The sequence below is a fragment of the Hibiscus syriacus genome, unplaced genomic scaffold (genome assembly GCF_006381635.1).
Source record: "Hibiscus syriacus cultivar Baekdansim isolate YM2019G1 unplaced genomic scaffold, ASM638163v2 tig00117012_pilon, whole genome shotgun sequence".
Classification (NCBI taxonomy): domain Eukaryota; kingdom Viridiplantae; phylum Streptophyta; class Magnoliopsida; order Malvales; family Malvaceae; genus Hibiscus; species Hibiscus syriacus.
In genome coordinates, this window is record NW_024063524.1 from 2,610,405 (window position 1) to 2,632,274 (window position 21,870).

General features: G+C 34.0%; 1 protein-coding gene and 3 long non-coding RNA genes across 4 annotated transcripts; 1 reads left to right on the forward strand and 3 right to left on the reverse strand.

The window, feature by feature from the left end:
* Nucleotides 1-1,264: 1,264 nt before the first annotated feature.
* Nucleotides 1,265-2,411, reverse strand: LOC120195447. The gene is made up of 2 exons (XR_005523052.1): nt 2,132-2,411; nt 1,265-1,798 (listed from the first exon to the last, which is right to left on the reverse strand). It is a non-coding gene; the product is annotated as an uncharacterized LOC120195447 (long non-coding RNA).
* A 2,970-nt stretch (nt 2,412-5,381) lies between these two features.
* LOC120195421 lies at nt 5,382-6,504 on the forward strand. Its single transcript, XM_039197456.1, has 2 exons — nt 5,382-5,727; nt 6,166-6,504. Exons 1-2 carry the CDS (start codon nt 5,408-5,410, stop codon nt 6,224-6,226), a joined length of 381 nt encoding a protein of 126 aa, XP_039053387.1. The 5' UTR covers nt 5,382-5,407; the 3' UTR covers nt 6,227-6,504.
* Nucleotides 5,620-13,764, reverse strand: LOC120195422. Its single transcript, XR_005523049.1, has 3 exons — nt 13,753-13,764; nt 8,384-8,398; nt 5,620-5,743 (listed from the first exon to the last, which is right to left on the reverse strand). It is a non-coding gene; the product is annotated as an uncharacterized LOC120195422 (long non-coding RNA).
* Nucleotides 5,755-6,562, reverse strand: LOC120195423. Its single transcript, XR_005523050.1, has 3 exons — nt 6,359-6,562; nt 6,175-6,261; nt 5,755-5,974 (listed from the first exon to the last, which is right to left on the reverse strand). It is a non-coding gene; the product is annotated as an uncharacterized LOC120195423 (long non-coding RNA).
* Nucleotides 13,765-21,870: the final 8,106 nt, after the last annotated feature.

Consider the following 21,870-nt stretch of genomic DNA (forward strand, 5'->3'; position numbering starts at 1 on the left):
TATGACACTAATACACGTTCATATCCCTACAAAATAAATATTAAAAAATTATTTAAATACAAAAAAATAAAACTAAACAAACAAATAAATAAATACTAAAAATATAAAATAATATTAATTAATTTACCTCATTATTTCACCTTTAATAATCGAATACGTGACTTCGATCATGTCTTAATAAACCTGTCGCCATAATATGTCAATTTAGATGACAATTTAGATGATAACAAACCGATGGATGTGATGGTGATTATGAATGAAGATTATATTTATAGGTCTTCTCGTACTTGGAGAAACACGGTTTTACATATCTCGCGTCCTACAAGACGAGATTTACGTTGAAAACACGCGAAATTTATTATGTTTCCAGTACCTCACGGTTTGCAAGGCGCGAGATTACTTTAATACCAGCTTTTATCTTATAAATTTCAAAATATATTATAATTATAATATTATTAATTATTAATTATATTTAATATATTATACATATAATTTTTCATTATTTCAAAATTTACAAAATATATTATAATTATTATTTATAAAATATCTATTTTAATTACTATATTTATTTATTAGTATATTTTAATTATTTATTATATTTAATAATTAATACTATTAATTATTATTATGTTATTTATTATATTTATATGTTATTAATTTCAATTTGAAAGCTCCTCGTGCGTTGCAGGACGCGAATTCCCTCATAAATCTCCCGATATTTTGGTTTCCAGGCTACCTCGCACTTCATAACGAGCGAGGTCATTTTATCTAATTCTTTTATTGGCATATTTGGAAAGTCCGCCCACGTCGAATGTATCTATTGTGTTAGAAGGTGCAAAGATTTAACACGCTATTTGCAGGTCGTGAGACAGTCTTATGTGGATGATTTAGGATTATTTTTTCAAATATTTTCTGAAAAATCTTATTTCTTTAAATAATTATTTATTTGAGGTTTTTAATATAATACCCGCCGTCGACTTCATCTACAGTTCGATGCATCTTGGCTCACGTCACGTGGCTCGTTTCCTTATCCAATAACCGACAAAATCCCACCATTCCAACCCACCTTTCTTCTGTTTCTCCTAGGAAAATAGACCTTTTCACAGCAAGTGGTGTAGATACTCAATTTGTCTGGGGTGTTATTTGAATTTATTTGGGTTTATTATTATTAATTATATTATATCTATAGGTTTGGTTATATATAGGATATTATGTAATTATTAATATATATACACAAATAAATAATTAAATAATATAATATATATGTATAATATTAGTACTAAAGTTTATTAATTTCTTTCTTATTACAGGCCTACATCAATAGAAAACCCAACCCACGCCTAATTTAAACAATTGCAGGCCCAAGTCGGAGCAGCCAGACCCGGATGTTACAAGCCTAATTATAGAAACCCTAAACCTATTAGGGTTTTCTGTTACAAACTCCCAGCGTCGCATCATATGGACCATCAGATTTGGGAGTCTTCATCCGATGGCTTAGGATCAAGGATGACGAATTTAGGGTTTTCTAAACCCTAAAGTCCCATACGCAGTCGAGTTTTGGCCGTTGGATCTGGCTCTAAGATCCAACAGCTAACAACATTTTGAAGATCTTCGAGTTGGCATGTGTGGTGCACCCTAAGACTCTTCATCTCTCTGAGTGGCCGGATCCAGCAAATAGATATCACAGATGAGATGCACCAAAGCCGTACAGGTCAGTTTACTGCTTTGTTCAACTGTACCAAAAAAAAAAAGCCGTACAGGACAGCTGTCCCGTTCATACAACCACTTGGATGTGTACCTGCAACAAACAATAACCAAAAATATTCCTTGGCCATGTGAGAGGCCAGCACATCAAAGGAGATTTTATCAACAGATATTAGCAACCATTTTTAGCAACAAATAAGGGAGAAAAGGATAAAAATCATTGAACCAGAGAAGGGCAGGGGATATACATTTTAAAATCAAAGAGAAACCCTAGATCCCATCAGCCATTATCAACCAGCAACCAAATAGAAATCATGAACAAAAAAAAACTAGAGAACGATTTAGTAGCAAGAGAGAAAAAACCCTAAATTTTTCTATTTATGACCAAATCACCAATGAGCCAAAAAAAAGAAAGGAAAAAACTTACCTTCCCAATCTAGAGGTCATCATCATCTTCTCTAGGAACCAAAACCCATTCAGGTCTAAGGTAAATCTATCATCTTTTGGGTGTTTCCAGTTATTATCTGAGTGTGAGCTTTGTTTTCATGAGTATATTGATCACCAGAGGGCTTCGGGTTTAGAAAATGGTTAAGGGTTTAGGTTAGCTGTTGGGTCTGGTTTTTGGAAAGGTGGGGTTTTTTTTTTTATCTTGAAAGGATCAAGTCTAGGGTCTCGAGTGAGAGGGGAGTGTTCTAAGGCGTTTGGGGTTTTCATCGGAGCATGGACGCTACAAAAAAATTTCTTATTAATGTCATTTATATTATTATCACTAAAACTTCAATTTATGTCGTAAGATGTATTTTGTGACGTAGAAATCAATGTCACGACGATCGTCATTTTAAGTGTGTCACTAAATGTCAAAAGTAACGATGTATGTGTTATCGTCATGTATTGTTAAATATATAGTGACGCTAATAGATAACGTCACAGTTTAATTTGCATTCAGTGACAATTACTTTTGTCACCAAATGATGTACATTTTCATTATTAATAAATCATATCGTCACCAATAACATAATAATTTCATTGTATATGTGACGAAAAGAAAATTGTCACATTGATAGTAACGTAGTATATCGTCACCTAATAGTAACATGAATGACATTTATATATAACGTCACTATATAATTAATATTCAATGACAACAAATTATGTCATTAAATTATGTAAAATTTTGTTATTGATGATTTATATCGTCACGGATAATACATTAAAATCAACATATATGTGACAAAAGAGATATTGTCACATTTTTAGTGACATAATATAAATGTTACCTAATAATATTATGAATGCCGTTTTTGCATAACGTCACTTTATAATTTATATTCTATGACAGTTGGTTACGTCACTAAATTAAATAAGATTTAGTTATTGATAATTTATATTGTCACAAATAATGCATTAAAATCAATTTATATGTGACGAAAAAGATATTGTAGCAAAACACAAATAATTTATATTCTATGACATTTTTAATGACAATATATATTAAAATAAATTTATTTATACAAATATAAATAAAAAATAAAATAGTTCACTTATTGCAAAATAATAAGATTTAAACAAATATTTCTCTAAATACATAATAATTTCATTTCTACAAATATAAAAATATTTAAATGTTTACAGAAAATAAAAATAATATAATAATAATATGACTTGTGGAATATTTCATTGTAGCAATCTCAATCCAAACCTTGAATCGGTTGTGATTATGTTGATGTTGAGTTCGTGGCATCAATAACATGTTGAGGTTCAGATTCTTGGGTTCGATTTAGTTTACTGGAGACTTTTTGAGTTTCATTTTCTTGTGTTCGAATCCTTTTCTGGTGCCATCCTAAAACATATAAAAAAACTATTATAAATATTTTCACCAGCTTTTGCAATCGATTGCTCTTAGATATTAGAGGGAACTGAAAAGGCGCATTAAACCACAACCAAAATCATCAATTATTATAGAACAGCTGCTCTCCACTGACAGAGCATTTTGCAACTTAATTCATAAACACAACAGTTCGATTACACTGAGAGAATGATTCATTTGCAATCTAACTACGTTGATAATTATGCTAAATTGCATAATTTTACAAACTTACACTGAAATGATGTTAATAAAAAATTTTCAATAAGTTTAAATGGAAATGTAAATAAATTAACATAAACAAAAAGAAGGATATAAATTCAAAATTCGCAAACACATGCACCTAAAGGAAGCATAAAAACATAGCAGAGTTTGAGCATACCTTGTGATGGTGAAATTTTACATCAACAACATTAATTTATTAAATGAAGAATTATCAATGTGAAAAAGGAAACAAGACATGCACATGTTTTTTAATGAGCTTTCCAATCAGATTGCACAATATCGAATAATAAAAGCAGCAACTTTTAGCAAAATTTAAAAGAAAAAACTAACAATTATTTTGTAAAAAGCAGCAGCGTTTAGCAAAAAATCAGAAATCGAATAATAAAACTAACCCTAAACCATATGAATTCAACAATATCAAAAAAACCATATTTAACAGCAAAGAAAATAAATTTAAAAGAAAACAAACAATTACCTGCAAATTAAAGTTGGAGAAACCTTTGTACTATTACAATCTAAATCAAAACAAAAAAATAATTATAAAAATAATAAACTATAAAGCAAAATTATCTCAATATAGAATATAGAAAAGAATTTTCTTATTTCACCTACTTGTTTATGATAATATTCTTAACCCTAAAGGAAATCAAATACACATATACTTTTATAAAATGAAAATCAATGAATAAGGAAAGCAATAATGATTCATTATGAAAGAGAAAAAATCATGCTATAAATAAGGAATATTCAATTTTATTAGAGGGAAGGTAAATTTTATTTGAAGGGAAGTTATCAAAGGATCAAAACGCATCGAGGCGCAAAAGAGTCTTGGAGCCTTGAGGCGCGAGGCGCATGAAAAGCGTGGGATTCACGAAGGCGTAGCGCATGATATCCAAAAAATTGTAATATATCATTCAATTTTCTTTATATACGTACGATTTTAGTTTAATTATCATGTGTTAATTTAAAATTGAAAAATATATTTTATAATAGGAAATTTTTAATAGTTATTACTTTTAAAAAATAAAAACAAAAGAGAAATAAAGATCAATGAATAAAATAAAATTTATAAGGAATGATAAAATTATTTAAATAATACTTAAAAAATAATTTTATATATAATATATTAAGGTGATTAATTTTTCATTTAGGGTGAATATTATATAAAAGAAGTGTAGAAGAGATGAGTATTTTTGAATGATTCTCAGAAGACACGATGTATATTATTTAAATTAATTTTTTTTATTTTAAAATCAAATCGAATTATGTATATTATTTAAATTAAAAATATTTTTTTATTTTAAAATCAAATCGAATTTTAGATGACAAAAAAATTTAAAACTCAAAGAGAGTAAAAGATAATTAACAAACTAAAAAAAGGAAATGTTACTCACATTGAGTTGATGAAGATGAGAGTCCCCAGTTGCCTTTATTCAATTCAATCCTCAACATTTATTTATATATATAAAGATATAATTAACAACAACAGACAAACAATTCCCCATATCCATTTCATCCCCTTCTTTCATATCTGCGTTGGATTCCCTTTCTCTCTGTGTTTTTTTTTCCTTTTTTGTTTGCTGTTTTGGGTGCCGAAAGGTTAAAGATTCAATCATGTCGATCACGTTGGACAGGATCGAAACATCGGGGTTTGGGCGCGTAATGAGGTGTGCCTGCGATATTTCTAGTTTCGAATCCCCGCCGTCTACGGTGAAGGAAAGAAAGCGGTTGCCAAAGGCGGAGGAAGAAGAAGAGGACTGGGGAGGTTCATCGTCCACGACGACGTCGTCTTCGATCGGGAGGAATAACGATGACGACAACGAGGAGTATGGGAGATCCTCGGATGGTGGAGATTGCGAGGAAAACGAGGTTCAAAGCTCTTATAAAGGTCCTTTAGATAGGATGAATTCCATCGAACAGGTTCTGCCCATGAGGTAAACAAAACAAATACTTCTTTTTTATCAACTTTGTTCGATTAACAGGCTGATATCCCACATCGTGCCTCAATTGCGCCTCGACTGAGCCTCGCGCCTCAGAGCCTCACTGCGCCTAGGTGCGCCTAAGCTACGTGCCTCGCTTCAGTGTTGAAAAAGCCCCGTTCAGTGAGCCTCAGCGCTTTTGCGCCTCAGGCTCGCTTTTTACAACTATGGGAGGGAAGTTGAAAAATTACCTCCACTATATCTAAACATAATTATTAAAAATTAGAAAAATATAGATTAGTATCGGACACACATTCTTAACAAGACTCGAACCTTACCAATTATGCATAGTACATATCATGAAAAACGAATACGAATCTACGTTCTTAGTATTCTCCTGTGATCTAGATCAACATGACACAACTAAGTGATATCATTTTTCAAAAAATTCAGAGCTGTTACCTGTTGCTCCCTACGGCGCTGCAATATGCTGATAGTCCAGGACACAATGTAACAAGGGAGAAGGCCAGTAGCACGAAGGAGGGAAATCTAGATGGAAAAAAATAAAGAAGAAAGAGAAGTTAGAATCGAACAATTAAAAGTTGTGAATTACAAAAAGATCAATGCAAATTCGAGCCATGCATACAGAGATATATCGAGATAATTCATCGTCTGTGTCTCCACTGGCTAGGTACAAAACATGCCTCAAGAATAGAAGAGCAAGTATCTGCAAATAAACGGATAAAATAAGATCTAAACAGAATAAGAACAAGGATATCAGCAGTGATTCCTGGACCCAATAAATGTTTCATTGAAGTGAAACCCAAAATTATGTATGTTTTCCATCTAAGCAAAAACAGTAATTCAGGATATAGGGCTCAACTTGATATTCGATAACCTTAATTACGAGTGGAAATGACGTTCGTGACTAGTACGCTTCCAGTGCGAAAAAAAATTGAGGCAAACTGTACAATAGAATAATGCATTACATAACACTCAAGATGGCTCGAAAATTGATATTCGATCTATTGCTTGTAGAAAAATGGTGAAGAAAATAAAAGTATACAACCGCCAATATTTTAATTAAAATAAGCCAATAAGGGGTTCTGTTACTTGGGACTTGTGTTTAAGCATCAAATAGTTTCCAAGTTTCTCAACTGTTTGGATGGTCCTTGGAATATCATATCCAAATAAGTGTCGGACACAAGTTTTGGATTAGGATAATCCAAACAAAATGAAGAGTCAGAGCAAAATAGGATTGATAAATTTTTTTATTTTTATAGAGGAAACTAAAGCTTACAGTAAGGGAAGAGGAGCAGAAAAATTCAGCTCCACTAGAATCGTTATCTGAATATTCATCATAGCCTTGCCCAAAAATAGGGCGTTCTGCTGCTACTGCTAAAATTCGTTGGTAACCCAACGAAGAACCAGATACTGTCCACTCATTGTATCAATAGAAAACACAGGAAACTAAGGGATCAAAGGTGATTAGCAACCATAGTGAGCCATCCTTCATATCACCAAAAAGGATCGGACATAGATCCTCACAAACAAGAAAGGGTCCAAGAAAATATCAAAGTTTCAATTACAGTTACAACACCCACATTGATAACAAAACTGGGAAAAAAAGGCTAACAAAGTCTGAGAGACACTAATCTTATCATATCTACAATGGTCAATTGGTAAGTGCATGGTTGTGAGACTTGCCTGATATCAATTGTAGTAACCTCTGGCTGAGGAGGAGGAGGAGGTGGCACAATATATCCCGGTTTGTAAGACTGCAAATTAAATATTTTTTTTTTCAGGAATAAGTAAAGTGGCCTAGTAATTCAACTCATACAAAACTATTTCAACGAATGAGATAACGATGATACTGATATCCCGGTTTGTAAGACTTGCCTTATCTCGTGATTACACCATGGAGATGAATGATAGTAAAATTAATTGGAAACGTTTAGCATAAGTCGTGGAAACTATATTGTCTTCAAATTTAATAAGCATAGAAAAAAGAGAAAGAAAATCACTGATTATGAATACATAGAAACATAATCAACCCACCTAAACACAACTTCAAGTCAAAATCCAATAACTGTAAGCATATAAACATTTACGAAAACAAATTCCACATATAAAATGCAACCCATGAAGGATTAAACAATTAAGCTGGAAACACCAACTATGAACAAAGACAACAATAGGTGCAATCATAAAACAATGCAATGAGGAAAAATCATACCTCAGAAAGAACCTTGAGCATCTGATCAATGTACCAAATTCTCTTTGGGGCAAACCTGAGGCAATAAAAATGATTGTTAATCAACTGGGTAATAATCCAAAGTAATTCCGAATAAATATTTCAGCATCCCTCCACCAACAAAAAGATACCTGAAAATACAGAGCCAAGAACATAAATAATATATAAGAAGATTACAAATATTATAGCATACAAAGACTAAAAAATAACGGAACCTACTTTTCAACAAGGGAGAAAATATTGGCAGTAAGAACTCCCTTAAATTCTTGATCTCTTTCTTCCTAATATTCAATTAACTCTTTTGTTAAAGGCTTCACATTGCTTTCACTCGTCAGCAAGTATTACATTAACTCTTTTGTTAAGTGTTTCACATTGCTTTCACTAAAGTCTAGCAAGCAGACTCAATACTCACAAAACGACATTCATTTTTTTCTCTAAAAAGGTTGACTGTCACTTCTATCCTTTTACATGTGATTTAGCTTCAATTATTGAAGGTAAAATATTAACCAATTCAATCTATGGAGGTTGTTGCAACAAAAAAAAAAAAAAACTGCCTAGACATAGGCAGGTTACAAAACTGATAAAAAATGAAACAACAGTGGAGCACCACAAGAATATCATATTTGGACATTTCAACAAACACATGACAACCTCTAACAAACACACGAAGGAATGTTCAAATTAAAGGGAAAAAAGGGGGTGACCTAGCTTTACCCACAATAAATTGAACATGATTATGAAAATAAAAAGTAAAAATTTCTACTATACATGGCCTGAGAAAGAATTAGAGTTGAGAGAAGAAAAAATGAGCTCGAAGAAAGTTGAATGAGAGCCCCCATTACCGTTCGCGAACGTCAAAACTAAGACTAGGGGTGACCTAGCTTTACCCACAATAAATCGAACATGATTATGGAAATAAAAAAATAAAAATTTCAACTATACCTGGCCTGAGAAAGAATCAGGATTGATAGAAGAAAAAAAAGGAGTTAGAAGAATGTTGAAGGAGAGCCCCATTGAAGTTCGTAGCTTTGTTGAGAAAAACCATGAAAGAAAAGACGCAAAGCTGAAAGATCCTAATTTAGTCTAGGGGGTCCAAAAGACTTGCGGCGTTTGATTTAAAAAAGTGAGATAGGGCTGAAGTAAGAGGGAAATAAATTTTTTAAAATTTGCGGCCTTTTTAAACTTAAAAGTCGTTAAAGCATTGAACTATTGTGGCATTTGTAAAAATTCCGTTAAAGTATTATTCTGTCAATGTATTCTTTAAAAATCACTATGAATGAATTATATATTACGATATTTTTATAAAAAAAGGGGTTAAAGTACTACTTTATCGCGACATTCTTTAAAAGTTATTTTATCGTGTTTTCTTCTCACTTTTTCGTTGATTGTAAAACAAAATACATTGACCATCGTGTTTTACATGAACCAAACATAGGAAAACGGAAAAAATATTTTTCGTAAAATGTTTTTCCCTAACTAAATGGACCCTAAGTGATATAATTTTATGACGTCTTTTAAAATCGTCATATAAAAAAGAGAGATAAAAATAAGTGACAAATAATTGATTTCGTCGTGCTAAAACTATTTTTTATGACAATAATAAAATGCCACTTTTAGTGTCTTATAAAATATGACAAATTAAATTGTCACGAATAAAACTTATTAGTGACGAATGTGCAACGCCACTAATTCAAATTGAATCGTCACTATAATAAATCATCACTAATACCTGTTTTTCATTGGAGACGATTTTACAACGTCATTATTTTATCTAAATATCACTAAAAGGTTTCTCACCAAAAAAAATTTGGTGGGAACCAAACATATAGTGATAAAAATCAATGACCATTTTTAATATTGTCATAAAAGATATACCATTAATCAATAAATATGACGAAAATAAAAAAACATCACATTATAGTATGTTTTGTGACGATATACGTAACATCATATAGAAATTTTGTCATAAATTGACAAATTTGTTGTAGTGGGCTCTTCATCGGAGCTCGTTGGGAGGGTAAAGGTCACGGTGGCCATGGCTTTTGTTAAGAAAATGAGAGAGCGGTGGGGAAAGAAGTTTAGCCAAAGAGAGGCTGAGAAGAAATGGGCTAGGGTAAGATATTTTACCCAATATGTCATTTATATACGACTGCTCGAACAACGTCGTTTAGGACAATGCCAAAATAGCAACACACTGAGGTTGGGGGAACAACCCGTGTTTTAGGATAGATGGGTTAATTGCACTGGAGGTCTATTAGATTTAACCTGTTACATTTTAGTCCTCAAATAGAATATTTTTGTGGTTTTTAATTTGATCTTTATATTGTAAGTGTGTTTTGTTTTAATCCTGAGTTTATGTTATTTTTCATTTTTGTTCATTTTCGCATTTAACATGTAATTTTTGTTCTTTTATAATTTAGTCCCTTAATAAGCTTGTTTAATTTACTGACCAATTTACATTTTGGTTGCCTAACTTTGGTATTTTAAATTTTCATCCTTTATGGCAGTAATGAGTATAAGCATGGTTATTGGCAGTAAATTTTATTTTGTTTATAATTAATTGCATTTATTTTATTTTAATGTATGTGCTGGTACAATTTTTTATATATGTATAAACTTTATTTTTGGCCTTAATAATCTCATGCATATCACAAGTAATTAGATAAGTATTATATTTTAGTTATTAATTGATTTAGCATAGAGCCATTTATCACATGCTAATATGACCATAATAGGTTTAATAATTTTAAAATATTAAGAATTCATCAGTATACTTGTAAAAGATATAGTCATATGCACATGTGCATGTATTATTTTAAACTTAAATATTTATTTAAATGTGTGGCATTATTTAATCAATTTTTGCATGTTATCCTCACGTGCATAACTTGACATCATTACATAATTGGATTAAGGGTAATACCCTTTTAATTTAAAATTGTTTTCAGTGGATTGTCTTAACTTATTAGAGATCCGCTTTTCACGATTTTAAATTAAAAGTGTACCCATCAATGACACCTAAAAAAAATAAAATGATTCATCACTTAAAATTTGGGAACGAAAGAAAAAGAAATGTTCGGTTATTTAAATGTTTCGAGAAAAGATTGTTAGAACTTATCTAAGATATGATCTCGATGTTTTTAAATAATCGAATATTCTTCATATTTCTAAAAAGGTTTGGTAATTTTAATTTAATCTATTTTGGTACATTTGAATGTTATAATGGAATTATAATATTTCTTTATTTCGATTGGAGTAAGAATTGATTACCTCAAGTTATGAGGGTTTTGTTTCTTCTCGATAGGAAATAATTTAATATTATTATATTTCATTATAAAATTCATATTTTGTTGTTTTATGGGATCACAAATCAAATTAGAGTCGAATTTATAAATTTCATTGCAAAGATATTGATTAATCGATTAGGTACCGATTTATGTTCCTGTGGGGGTACTAATCCTTCCTCATGCGTAACCGACTCTCGAACTCGATTTTTGGTTATGCAAACCTCAAATTTGTTGTTTTAATTAAAATTAATATATTTTATTCAAATGACAAAACCGTTTTTGGGTGCCCAATCACACCCTAATCAAAGATTGGTGGCGACTTCTCGAACCATACGCTTTATTTTTAAAAGGAATCCCAAATTTTTCGAAACGATAGATTTTTTAAATCACGTTACTTTTTAATTAAAAATTAACCCAAAGAAATAAATTAAAAATGGTGTGTTTTTTTTAAATCTCACTTCTCACTTTAAGCAAAAAAAATCGTTTCGACAGCTTGGCGACTCTGTTGGGGACTTTTTTTTTGAGAGAGTCAGGCCGATAGTCGATTAGTTAATTGTCTTTGCAAATGAAAGATACAAGTTCGTTCTAATTTGGTTTTTGATCCATTGTTTTTTTTTTAAATATGTTTTGTTTGTATTTTTATTTGTAATTCTATTAACAACTAAATAGTTGTACTGATCTGTTTGCTAATGGTTTCAGATTAATTGTGTGTTTTAAAAGGATTTGGGAATTGATTTGAGTGTTTTGTGATTGTGTGTTTTTCGTTTTTTCTCACACATTGCACTGTTGTATTATCATAACATGAGCTAAAATCCTACTATGTCCTATTTAAGTAGGAGTGAGAAACTACTCCATCGTGTGGTTTTCACCTCTGCATGCGATAGTGGATCGCTCCTAGAGCTCACGCCTTATGGGCCTCGTGATGATATTCACCTCCTCATGGACATAAGGAGGTTTATTCCCTCGAATTGAACTCGATCCCTAAAAGCCTATGATGGGCAAGGATTGAGGGTTCGACAGCCCAAGGGGGCACCAACAAGGACAATTCGAGAACATGTTTCTCTAGAGCTGAACCCAGAATATAGTGAACCTAGAACCCGAACCTAAGTAGAGCCTAACCCGAACCTTAAGAGTCTCGTGAGGAGGGTACACAAGGAAAAGCTTTGTGATTCATTTAATTTCATTTTTCGAATAAATGTATGTGAACTAGAAATCATGCGGTTAGGTTTATTTTTCTCGAATAAGCATGCGAACTAGATAGCACGAGGTTAGGTTTTTTAATGTTCAAATAAAGCATGGGGATAGATATCATGTTTGGGTAGGACCTGATAAAGCATGATTGGTTAGCCAGCATTTGAGGGTAGGATTCATTAACAAATTATTATCCTTGATTGATTTCTCTATGTTTACTAAAGATTCTCTTTTGTCTTTTCTTTATTTTATTTTTACATTGCACTATCCATTACATGGTGTTGATTCATGATCGATGTCCATATAGAAGGCTAGTAATATAGAACGAAAGGTTCAAAAAGAGGTTGAAGACAATGCATATTTTCTGAGATGGTCTTTACAATCTCAGCTGACCAATGGAGATAGTTTGATGCCAGGATATGTGTTAGAGTTGTATGGTTACACTCATATCAATGTACGTCAGAATGATCTGAGCGAGCTAAAATAAGTTTGGGAAAGATGGAAAGCAGTCGATAAACAGTTGTTTTATCAGTTGTATGGCGATATCTCTTATATCCTGGATGTTCAAATTGACCGAAATCTGTTTAGAGCCTTGGCACAATTTTGGAATCCCTCTTACAGATGCTTTAATTTTGGAATAGTGGATCTGACACCTACTATAGAGGAATATCGAGATTTGATCCGTTGTATGAGATCTCAAATAGACAGAATATACACCAAACTGCCAATCACTCATTCATTCAAAAAGAAATTACTCTTGATGACTGTAATGAGCGAAGAATAGGTTGTTAGAAACATCAAGAAGAAAGGAGACAGTGAGTATATCTCTTGGATTGCTCTAAAAGAAGTAATTGATCCTCATCCAGAAAAGATGAAGAAGCTTGATTTGTTTGCTTTAGGGATTTATGAGCTTGTTATTTTTCTGAATGTGCTGGGATATGTAGACGTATCAGTTGTAGACTTATTTGAGAGATTAGACAAGCATCTGGATCCGGTTCCAGTTATTTAGCCGATATATTTCATTCTTTGAGTTCTTGTAGACGCAAAGAAGAATTACGATTTATAGGGTGTGCTCTCTTACTGTTAGTATGGATTCTTACTCACTTCAAGCACGTTGAAAGGGAACCAGGACGAGTGTTTCTGGATGGGTTTTCGCCTTTTAAGGATTTTCTTTCCAAAGAATGGCCTGGGGGTTTCACCGAAGAAAAATGGATGGTTATCTTTAAGGATATCAGAGATGGTGATATCTTATGGCGAGCTTCATGGAATGTCTCTTTAGATATACTTTACAGATCTGTAGAGCGAGACTGGGTTTCTTTTCCAGGTATCTGGGGTTCTGTCGGGTATGTACCTCTGCTAGTTTCTAGACAGTGTGGGTCAAGGCAATTCATTCCAGCAACATGGGATTTGTCAAGGTCAGATTTTGCATTCAAAGGAGAACAATATACGGTAAAGTCAAGAGGGTTGTTGAGGCATGGAAACAGACTCGTCGTGTGAATCTCTTCACATATGATCTCGAGTTATCTCAGGAGTACGAACAATGGAGAAGCAAACGAGTAAATGACAATGTCCCGATGGTTAATCATGAAAATGTTTAGCCTATGGAAGAACATCTGAGAGTGGTGCCATCTCGGTTGGAGCTATGTAAGCGTGACTTTGAGGCCGAAAGGAAACAATGGAGAGTGACTTTGAAAAAATTAAAAGATGAAGTATATCAAAAAGAGCTGGAGATTGATATTCAGAAGGGTCGAGCTGATCAAATTGAAAAAGTGGAGAAGCAACTTCGATGATCTTCAACTATCGTACCAGTGAATGGTGAAAGCTCATACAACTTCCAGTTCAAGTAAATCACCTGTTGAATGGAGACAAGAATTGGCGAGCCTCAAGAGATAAGCTAGAGAGAGTAAAGAAGAGCTCAAGCAAAATAGGCATCAAGTCAAGATTTTATCGAAAGAAAAGAGTTCTTTAGAGCAACGATTACAAGAGAATCAAGCCCAAAATGAGAAGCTGAAAGGGAAGATTTCGAGTTTAAAAGCTGCATTACGATGATACCGAAGCTGGGACGGTTGCTCAAGCCGTGGAGAGGTTGAAAGTTTGAAGAAATGAGTGAATGATCTTGAGGCTATGGTTTAGGATTTTCAGATGCGAGCAAATGAGCTCCTGATAGTTCCTTACGAGGGGGGTTATGCAGTGGCGTTACCGGTGGGAGAAAGCTCAGGCGAGAGTTAAACAAAGAGATGACCTCATTGATCGCTACCTAGAACATGCTCAAGGAATAGCTCAATATTTAGTCAACCTATCTCATGAAGTTGTTGCTGTAAGTGAAGAAATGGAGACCGAGGCTGAAGAAAACTAGAGGATTATGGAGTTGCTGGCACATATACAACATATAGGAGAAATAATGCAGATTTATCTATGATATGTTCCAACCTTGTAATTGAACTTCATTTCTAATATAAAAAGTTGTTCTAAGGAGTTATTACAGGATCAACACCATTCATTTTGCATATGTATTTTTATTTTTTGCAATGCATCACCACATTTTATTCATTTATAGACATGTATTTCATATTTATTAATAAAATATCAACATTAACAAAAATGATTGTGTGACATAATACTGGAAACTTCCAAGCATCCTTATAACACCATAAAGAAAGCCATGGATGACAAAATCACTCAAATTGAGAGAACTCAGCTAGAGTTGTAAGAGATTATAAGGAAGATGCAAGAAGACATGAGGAATGCTCAGAAAGAAATGTTTGCTAGGTTTGCAAGTCTGTTGGAAGGAAGAAATCCTAAAAATGGAAAAAGCCGTGTGCCCGAAACTATAACTGAGGGACCACTTTACCCCCTAGGGTTTACCCCAGCGCAATCTCAGAATGTTCAAGAAACGCCTGTTAATACGGGAAAATTACACATCAATCAAGTTGGTGCCTCTACGAACTTATATCCTGGATCTAGTTCATATCCTGAAGAACTTCAATATCACCAGGTTCCAGACCTTGATGAAGAAGCTAAGAAAGACCAAAACAAGCAATTGGAGGAAAAATGGAAAAAATTAGGAGGAGAAATCAGAGCTATGAAAGAAGATACCAGTGTGTGTGGACTTGATGCTAAAAAATTGAGTCTAGTTCCTGATTTGGTTTTTCCCTCGAAGTTCAATATTCCTGACTTTGAGAAATTTGATGGTACTAGGTGTCCATTTTCTCAAATTACGATGTTTTGTAGGAAGATGAATGGATACGTAAGGGATGATCAGTTATTGATACACTGCTTCCAGGAAAGCATGATCGGTTCAGCAATCTAATGGTATAATCAACTGAGTAGAGCTAATATTAGGTCGTGGAAAGACCTGGCTAAATCCTTTCTCGAGCAGTATAAACATATGAAGGATGTTAGGCTTAACAGAATGATGTTACAAGGCATGGAAAAGAAGTCAAATGAGAGTTTTAGACAATATGCTCAAAGATGGAGAGACATGGCTGTGCAAGTCCATCCACCACTAGAAGAGGAGAAGACAAATATACTTTTCGTCAATACCCTAAGAGCTCCTTTTTTCACACACCTTATAAGTAATTCTTATCAAAGTTTTATTGATATGGTCATGGCGGGTGAAATGATTGAAATGGCAGTCAAAAGTGGAAATCTTTAAGGAGGGGAGTCTAACAAGAAACCACAGATGAGGAAAAAGATGATGTCAAGAATGTGAGGTAGTATGACTCTAATAATATCACAATGTCTCGACCTCAGGGAACAGGGTCATCAAAACAAAATACCAATAGACAAGGGGCAAGGGAATATAGAGAGAGGCCTCAATTTGATCCGATTGCGATGACTTATAAGGAACTTTTTCAAATATTATATTACGGACACGTAGTTTCACCTTATCATGTGTCACCACTGCAACATCCTAATCCAAAATGGTACGATGCTAATGCTTAATATGAGTACCATGCGAGAACTCATGGACATTCTATCGAGAATTGTATTGCATCTAAAAAGGTTGTCCAACACCTGAGAAAGAATAATGTCATCAATTTTGGTGACAGTGAACAACCGAATGTAGCCCAAAATCCATTGCCGAATCATGCAGGAGCAGGGATTAACATAATTACTGAGGAGAAAGGAAGAAAAATTATAAAGAATGTTTGGGAGGTGGAATCATCCATGTATTGGGTGTGGTGCCAAATGATTAAGGTAAGATTGTTGAGTCCTAATCCATCATCTGAACTATTTAATAGTGAAGAGGTATGCCATTATCATAACTGTGAAGGACATAATATACAACGGTGTCTTGATTTCTTAGAGTTGGTACGATGGATAATAAAGAAATTGAGTTCTTTAAAGAAGTTGTAGAAGAAGAGGAGGCGTAAATTTGTGCTTCTGAAGGATTGTCTAAAGGGTTCTATAATGCTAGTTGTCCCCTAATCATTACTCTAAAGACTCGAACGACAGAAAAGGTAGCTTCGAATATGGTTATCACACCTCCATCTCCATTTCCATACAAAGATAATAAACAGGTGCCCTGGAGGTATGATTGTTAGATGGGATAGTCAGCAAAAGAAAGTGAGGAAATATGTGTGGTGTGACACTTTACCAGAAGTGGCAGGTGTTATTCTCTTAACCAACCTAAAGAGACTGAGAAGAGGGTTACTGGTGATAAAGGGAAAAAGTTGATGTGCAGATAAAAGAAGATGAGCCCGTCATTAATGAACCTGTAACTGAGAACGAAGTAGTGAAATTCCTAAAGTTTCTGAAACACAGTGAGTAAAACATTGTTGAGCAACTACAAAAGTTGTCTACTCGTATATTTGTCTTATCACTTCTTTTGAGTTTAGAGGCCCATCGAATTGCCTTGTTAAAAGTTTTGAACCAGACCTTTCTTCCGAAAGAGTTGCCCATAGAAAAGTTGGACCGATTAGTTACAAACATACAAGCTGATAACTTTCTCTCTTTTTTCGATGATGAGATACCTTCTGGGATGATTGGCAATCATAAGGCTCTGCACATCACAGTTAGGTATAAAGGGAACGTTCTGTCCAGAGTATTGGTTGATAATGGTTCAGCTTTAAATGTAATGCCCTTGGTGACTCTGAAGAAACTACCAGTGGATAGTACACTTATGAGAAACTGTTAGAGTGTGGTTCGAGCTTTTTATGGGACTAAAAGAAAAGTGTTAGGCAAGATTTATATTCCTCTAACTATTGGTCCAACAACTTATGAAGTGGAGTTTTTCGTGATGGACATTATGACTACTTATAACTACTTGTTGGGGAGGCCTTGGATTAATCAGGCCGGTGCAGTTCCATCGACATTGCACCAAAGGCTAAACTTTGTAATTGATGGAAGGCTGGTATGTATTCATGCTGAAGAGGACATCATTGCTTCTGTTTCTACTACTACTCCGTATATTGAAGTGGAGGAGCAAGCTGTTGAATGTTCTTTCATATCATTAGAATTTGTCAATGCCACATTTGTAGCTGAATGAAAAGGATACCAAAGCCTAGATTGTCAAACTACACTAAAATGGAACTCAAATTGACCCTCGAAAGAGGAGAGAAAGTTGGAAAAGTGTTAGGAAGTCAATTGTAAGGACCGATGAATATAATTTTCCATATTACTAAAAGGGATCGATTTGGTTTGGGGTATCAGCCAACTTTAAGAGAAAAGCTGAGAGGCATTAAAAATAGTCAGGAAATGAGAAAGACAAGATTGGCTGGTGAAGACCTTAGCTGGAAACCCATGACCTTTCCAACGTTGAGTAGCACTTTCGTATCAGGAGGGCATATGCTTCAAGGGAATCTGAGGAACAAGGAAATGATGGTTGAGAATTCCTCGGGAGATCTAGGCATTAATGTTATAACATATGATGAATTTGAAGAAATGAGAGCTACGGGCATTTACCCTGTACCACCGGGATTCATGCTGAACAATTGGACCGTGGACGAACTGCCTGTAGTTTACAAGTCTTTTACAGAGTAATGCACTAGAACATTTCCCTATTGTTCATACCATGGGGCAATAAGTGATTTTATATAAAGGGTTAAGTTGTTTGTTTTTGCTTACTTTCAATAAAATATGCATTCTTATTAATTCAAAATGGCAAACATTCTCCCATGCATTTTTTCATTCTTTGATAAATATGTATGTATTATTTCTTTCTATTTATTTATATGGGATAAGTTTCTCCCATATGTATATATGTATGTATATCTTCTCTTTCGTTATTCTTTCAAGAACTCAGATATCAATAATATGAATGCTGGTGATACTGACATGGAGATTGATTTCGAGAGGCCTATATGTCAAGGGAAATTGAAGATTGTGATGATGATGAGGGATGTGAACTACTTTCTGAATTACTAAAAATGGTAGAAAAAGAAGATAAACAGATTCTTCCTCATGAGGAGCTTACTGGGATCTTGAATTTGGGGATGGATAAGGATAAAAAAACAAGTAAAGATTGATACCACTTTGTCTGCTGAAGGACAACAGAATTTGATAGAATTGCTTCAAGAATACAATGATGTATTTGCATGGTCATACGAAGACATGCCAGGTTTAGATACAAGATTGGTTGTCCACAAGTTGCCAATAAAACATAAATGTAAGTCTATACAACAAAAATTGAGAAGAATGAGACCTGAGATGTTGTTCAAAATTAAAGAAAAAGTGAAGAAACAATTTGATGATGGTTTCTTAAGGTGGCCAAATATCCTGAGTGGGTGGAAAATATTGTCCCAATACCAAAGAAGGATGAGAAATTTCAAATGTGTGTCGACTATAGAGATCTCAATAGAGCTAGTCCAAAGGATAATTTTCCTTTGCCACATATAAACACTTTAGTGGATAATACTACTAGAAATTTTTTGTTCTCATTTATGGATGGTTTCTTTGGCTACAATCAAATTAAAATGCACCCTGAAGATATGGAAAAAATGACGTTTTCACCATGTGGGGAACGTTTTGTTATAAAGTAATGCCATTTGGATTGAAAAACGCAGGGGCAACATGTCAAAGGGCCATGGTGACATTATTTCACGACATGATGCAAAAAGAAATAAAAGTTTATATTGATGATATGATTATCAAAGCCAAGACAGAGAAAGTAAATATTGAGAATTTAAGAAAGCTCTTTCAACGACTAAGAAAATGACAGCTAAAACTCAACCCAGATAAATGTACTTTTGGGGTGACATCTGGAAAGCTTTTGGGATTTGTAGTAAGTCGAAAAGGAATTGAAATAGATCTAGATAAAGTAAAAGCCATTCAAGATTTTCCACCCCCAAAAACACAAAAAGAGGTTAGAGGATTCTTGGGTAGATTAAATTATATAGCTCGATTTATCTCGTAGTTGACTGAAATATGTGATCCCATATTTCACCTTCTTCGCAAGAATAACTCAAGGGAATGGAGTGGGGATTGTCAAGAAGCTTTTGAAGCAGTAAAGAGATATTTGTCAAATACTCCAATCTTAGTGCCACCCATCTCAGACAAGCCCTTAATTTTTTTATTTTTCAATTTATGAAAATTCAATAGGGTGTGTACTGGGACAACATGACCAAACTGAGAAGAAGGAGAGGGCTATCTATTATCTTAGTAAGAAGTTCACTGAATGTGAAACCAGATACTCACCAATTAAAAAATTTTGTTGTGCTTTAGTGTGGGCTACTAGAAGGCTTAGGCAGTATATGTTGTATCATACTGCTTGGCTTATATCCATGCTTGATCCTTTGAAGTATCTAATGGGTGTACTTGCATTATCTGGAAGATTAGCTCATTGGAAAATCCTATTGTCTGAATTTGATATCCAGTATGTAAGCCATAAAGTGATTAAAGGGAGTGCTATAGCGGAATTCATTGGAAGTAGGGCTTCGGAAGAATACGAGTCGTTGAGCTTTGATTTCCCAGATGAGGATTTAATGGCTATTTCAGTGGAAGAAGCAGTTACATCTACCAGTAAATATTGGAAGTTGAACTTCGATGGTGCTTCAAATGCCCTAGGGCATGAAATTGGGGTAATCTTGGTCTCATCAGATGGAGAGCATTATCCTTTCACCAGTCGGCTCAATTTTGATTGTACAAACAATATGTCTGAATATGAAGCTTGTGTTCTAGGTCTTAGAGTTGTTGTTGAGCGTAAGATAAAAATGCTCAAGGTATATGGGGATTCAACTCTGGTAATTTGCCAACTCATGGGAGAATAGGAGACAAAAGATCCCAAACTTGTAGAATACCGTAAATTGGTTATGGAACTTGTTGAAGAATTTGAAGAAGTAACTTTCAACTACCTCCCCAGATAATAGAATCAAATGGCAGATGCCTTGGCCACTATGGCAACAACATTTAAGATGAATGGGCACTCAAATATGATGCCCATTGAAATGAATGCTTATGATTATCCAACCCATTGCTTTAATATTGAAGAAGAAGAAGATGGAAATCCCTGGTATTATGATATCTTGTAATATATAAAATATCAGAGTTATCCAGAATATGTCACTGAGAATGACAAGAGAACCATTAGAATAATGGAATCAGGGTATGTACTCGATGGTGAGACCCTATACAAAAAAAGCCTGGATCAGGTTCTATTAAGGTGCATGGACACTAAAGAAGCCAAAATGATTCTTGAAGAAATGCATGAAGGAATATGTGGTACCCATGCTAATGCGCATGTGATGGCTAGACAAATTATGAGATTTAGGTATTTTTGGTCAACTATGGAAACTGACTGTATCAATTATCCCCGAAAATGTCACAAATATCAAATTTATGGAGATAAGATACATACCCCTCCTCATCCGTTGCATGTGATGACAACTCCTTGTCCATTCTCAATGTGGGGCATGGATGTTATTGGACGAATTTCGCCCAAAGCTTAAAATGGCCATCGCTTCATTCTGGTAGCTATAGATTACTTCACCAAATGAGTAGAAGCAACTTTCTACGCAAATGTTACCCAGTCGACAGTATATAAATTCTTAAAGAAGGAAATCATTTGTAGATATGGTTTACCAGAGATGATTATCTCCAACAATGCATTGAATTTAAATAATAAGATGATGGACTCGGTCTGTGAGCAATTCAAAATAAAACATCATAATTACACCACTTATCACCCAATGATGATTGGGGAGTAGAGGCGGCTAATAAGAACATCAAAAGGCTCATAGAAAAGATGACTGAGACTTACAAGGACTGGCATGAGAAGTTGCCATTTGCTCTCTTTGCTTATCGAACTTCAGTATGAACGTCGACTGGGGTAACTTCGTTTTCTTTAGTATATGGGATGGAAGTTGTTCTACCTATTGAGGTGGAAATTCCCTCACTTCAGTTTTTTTCAGAGGTGAAGCTAAATGAGGCAGAATGGGTACAAGCCAGATATGACCAATTGAATTTAATTGAAGAAAAGAGATTGAA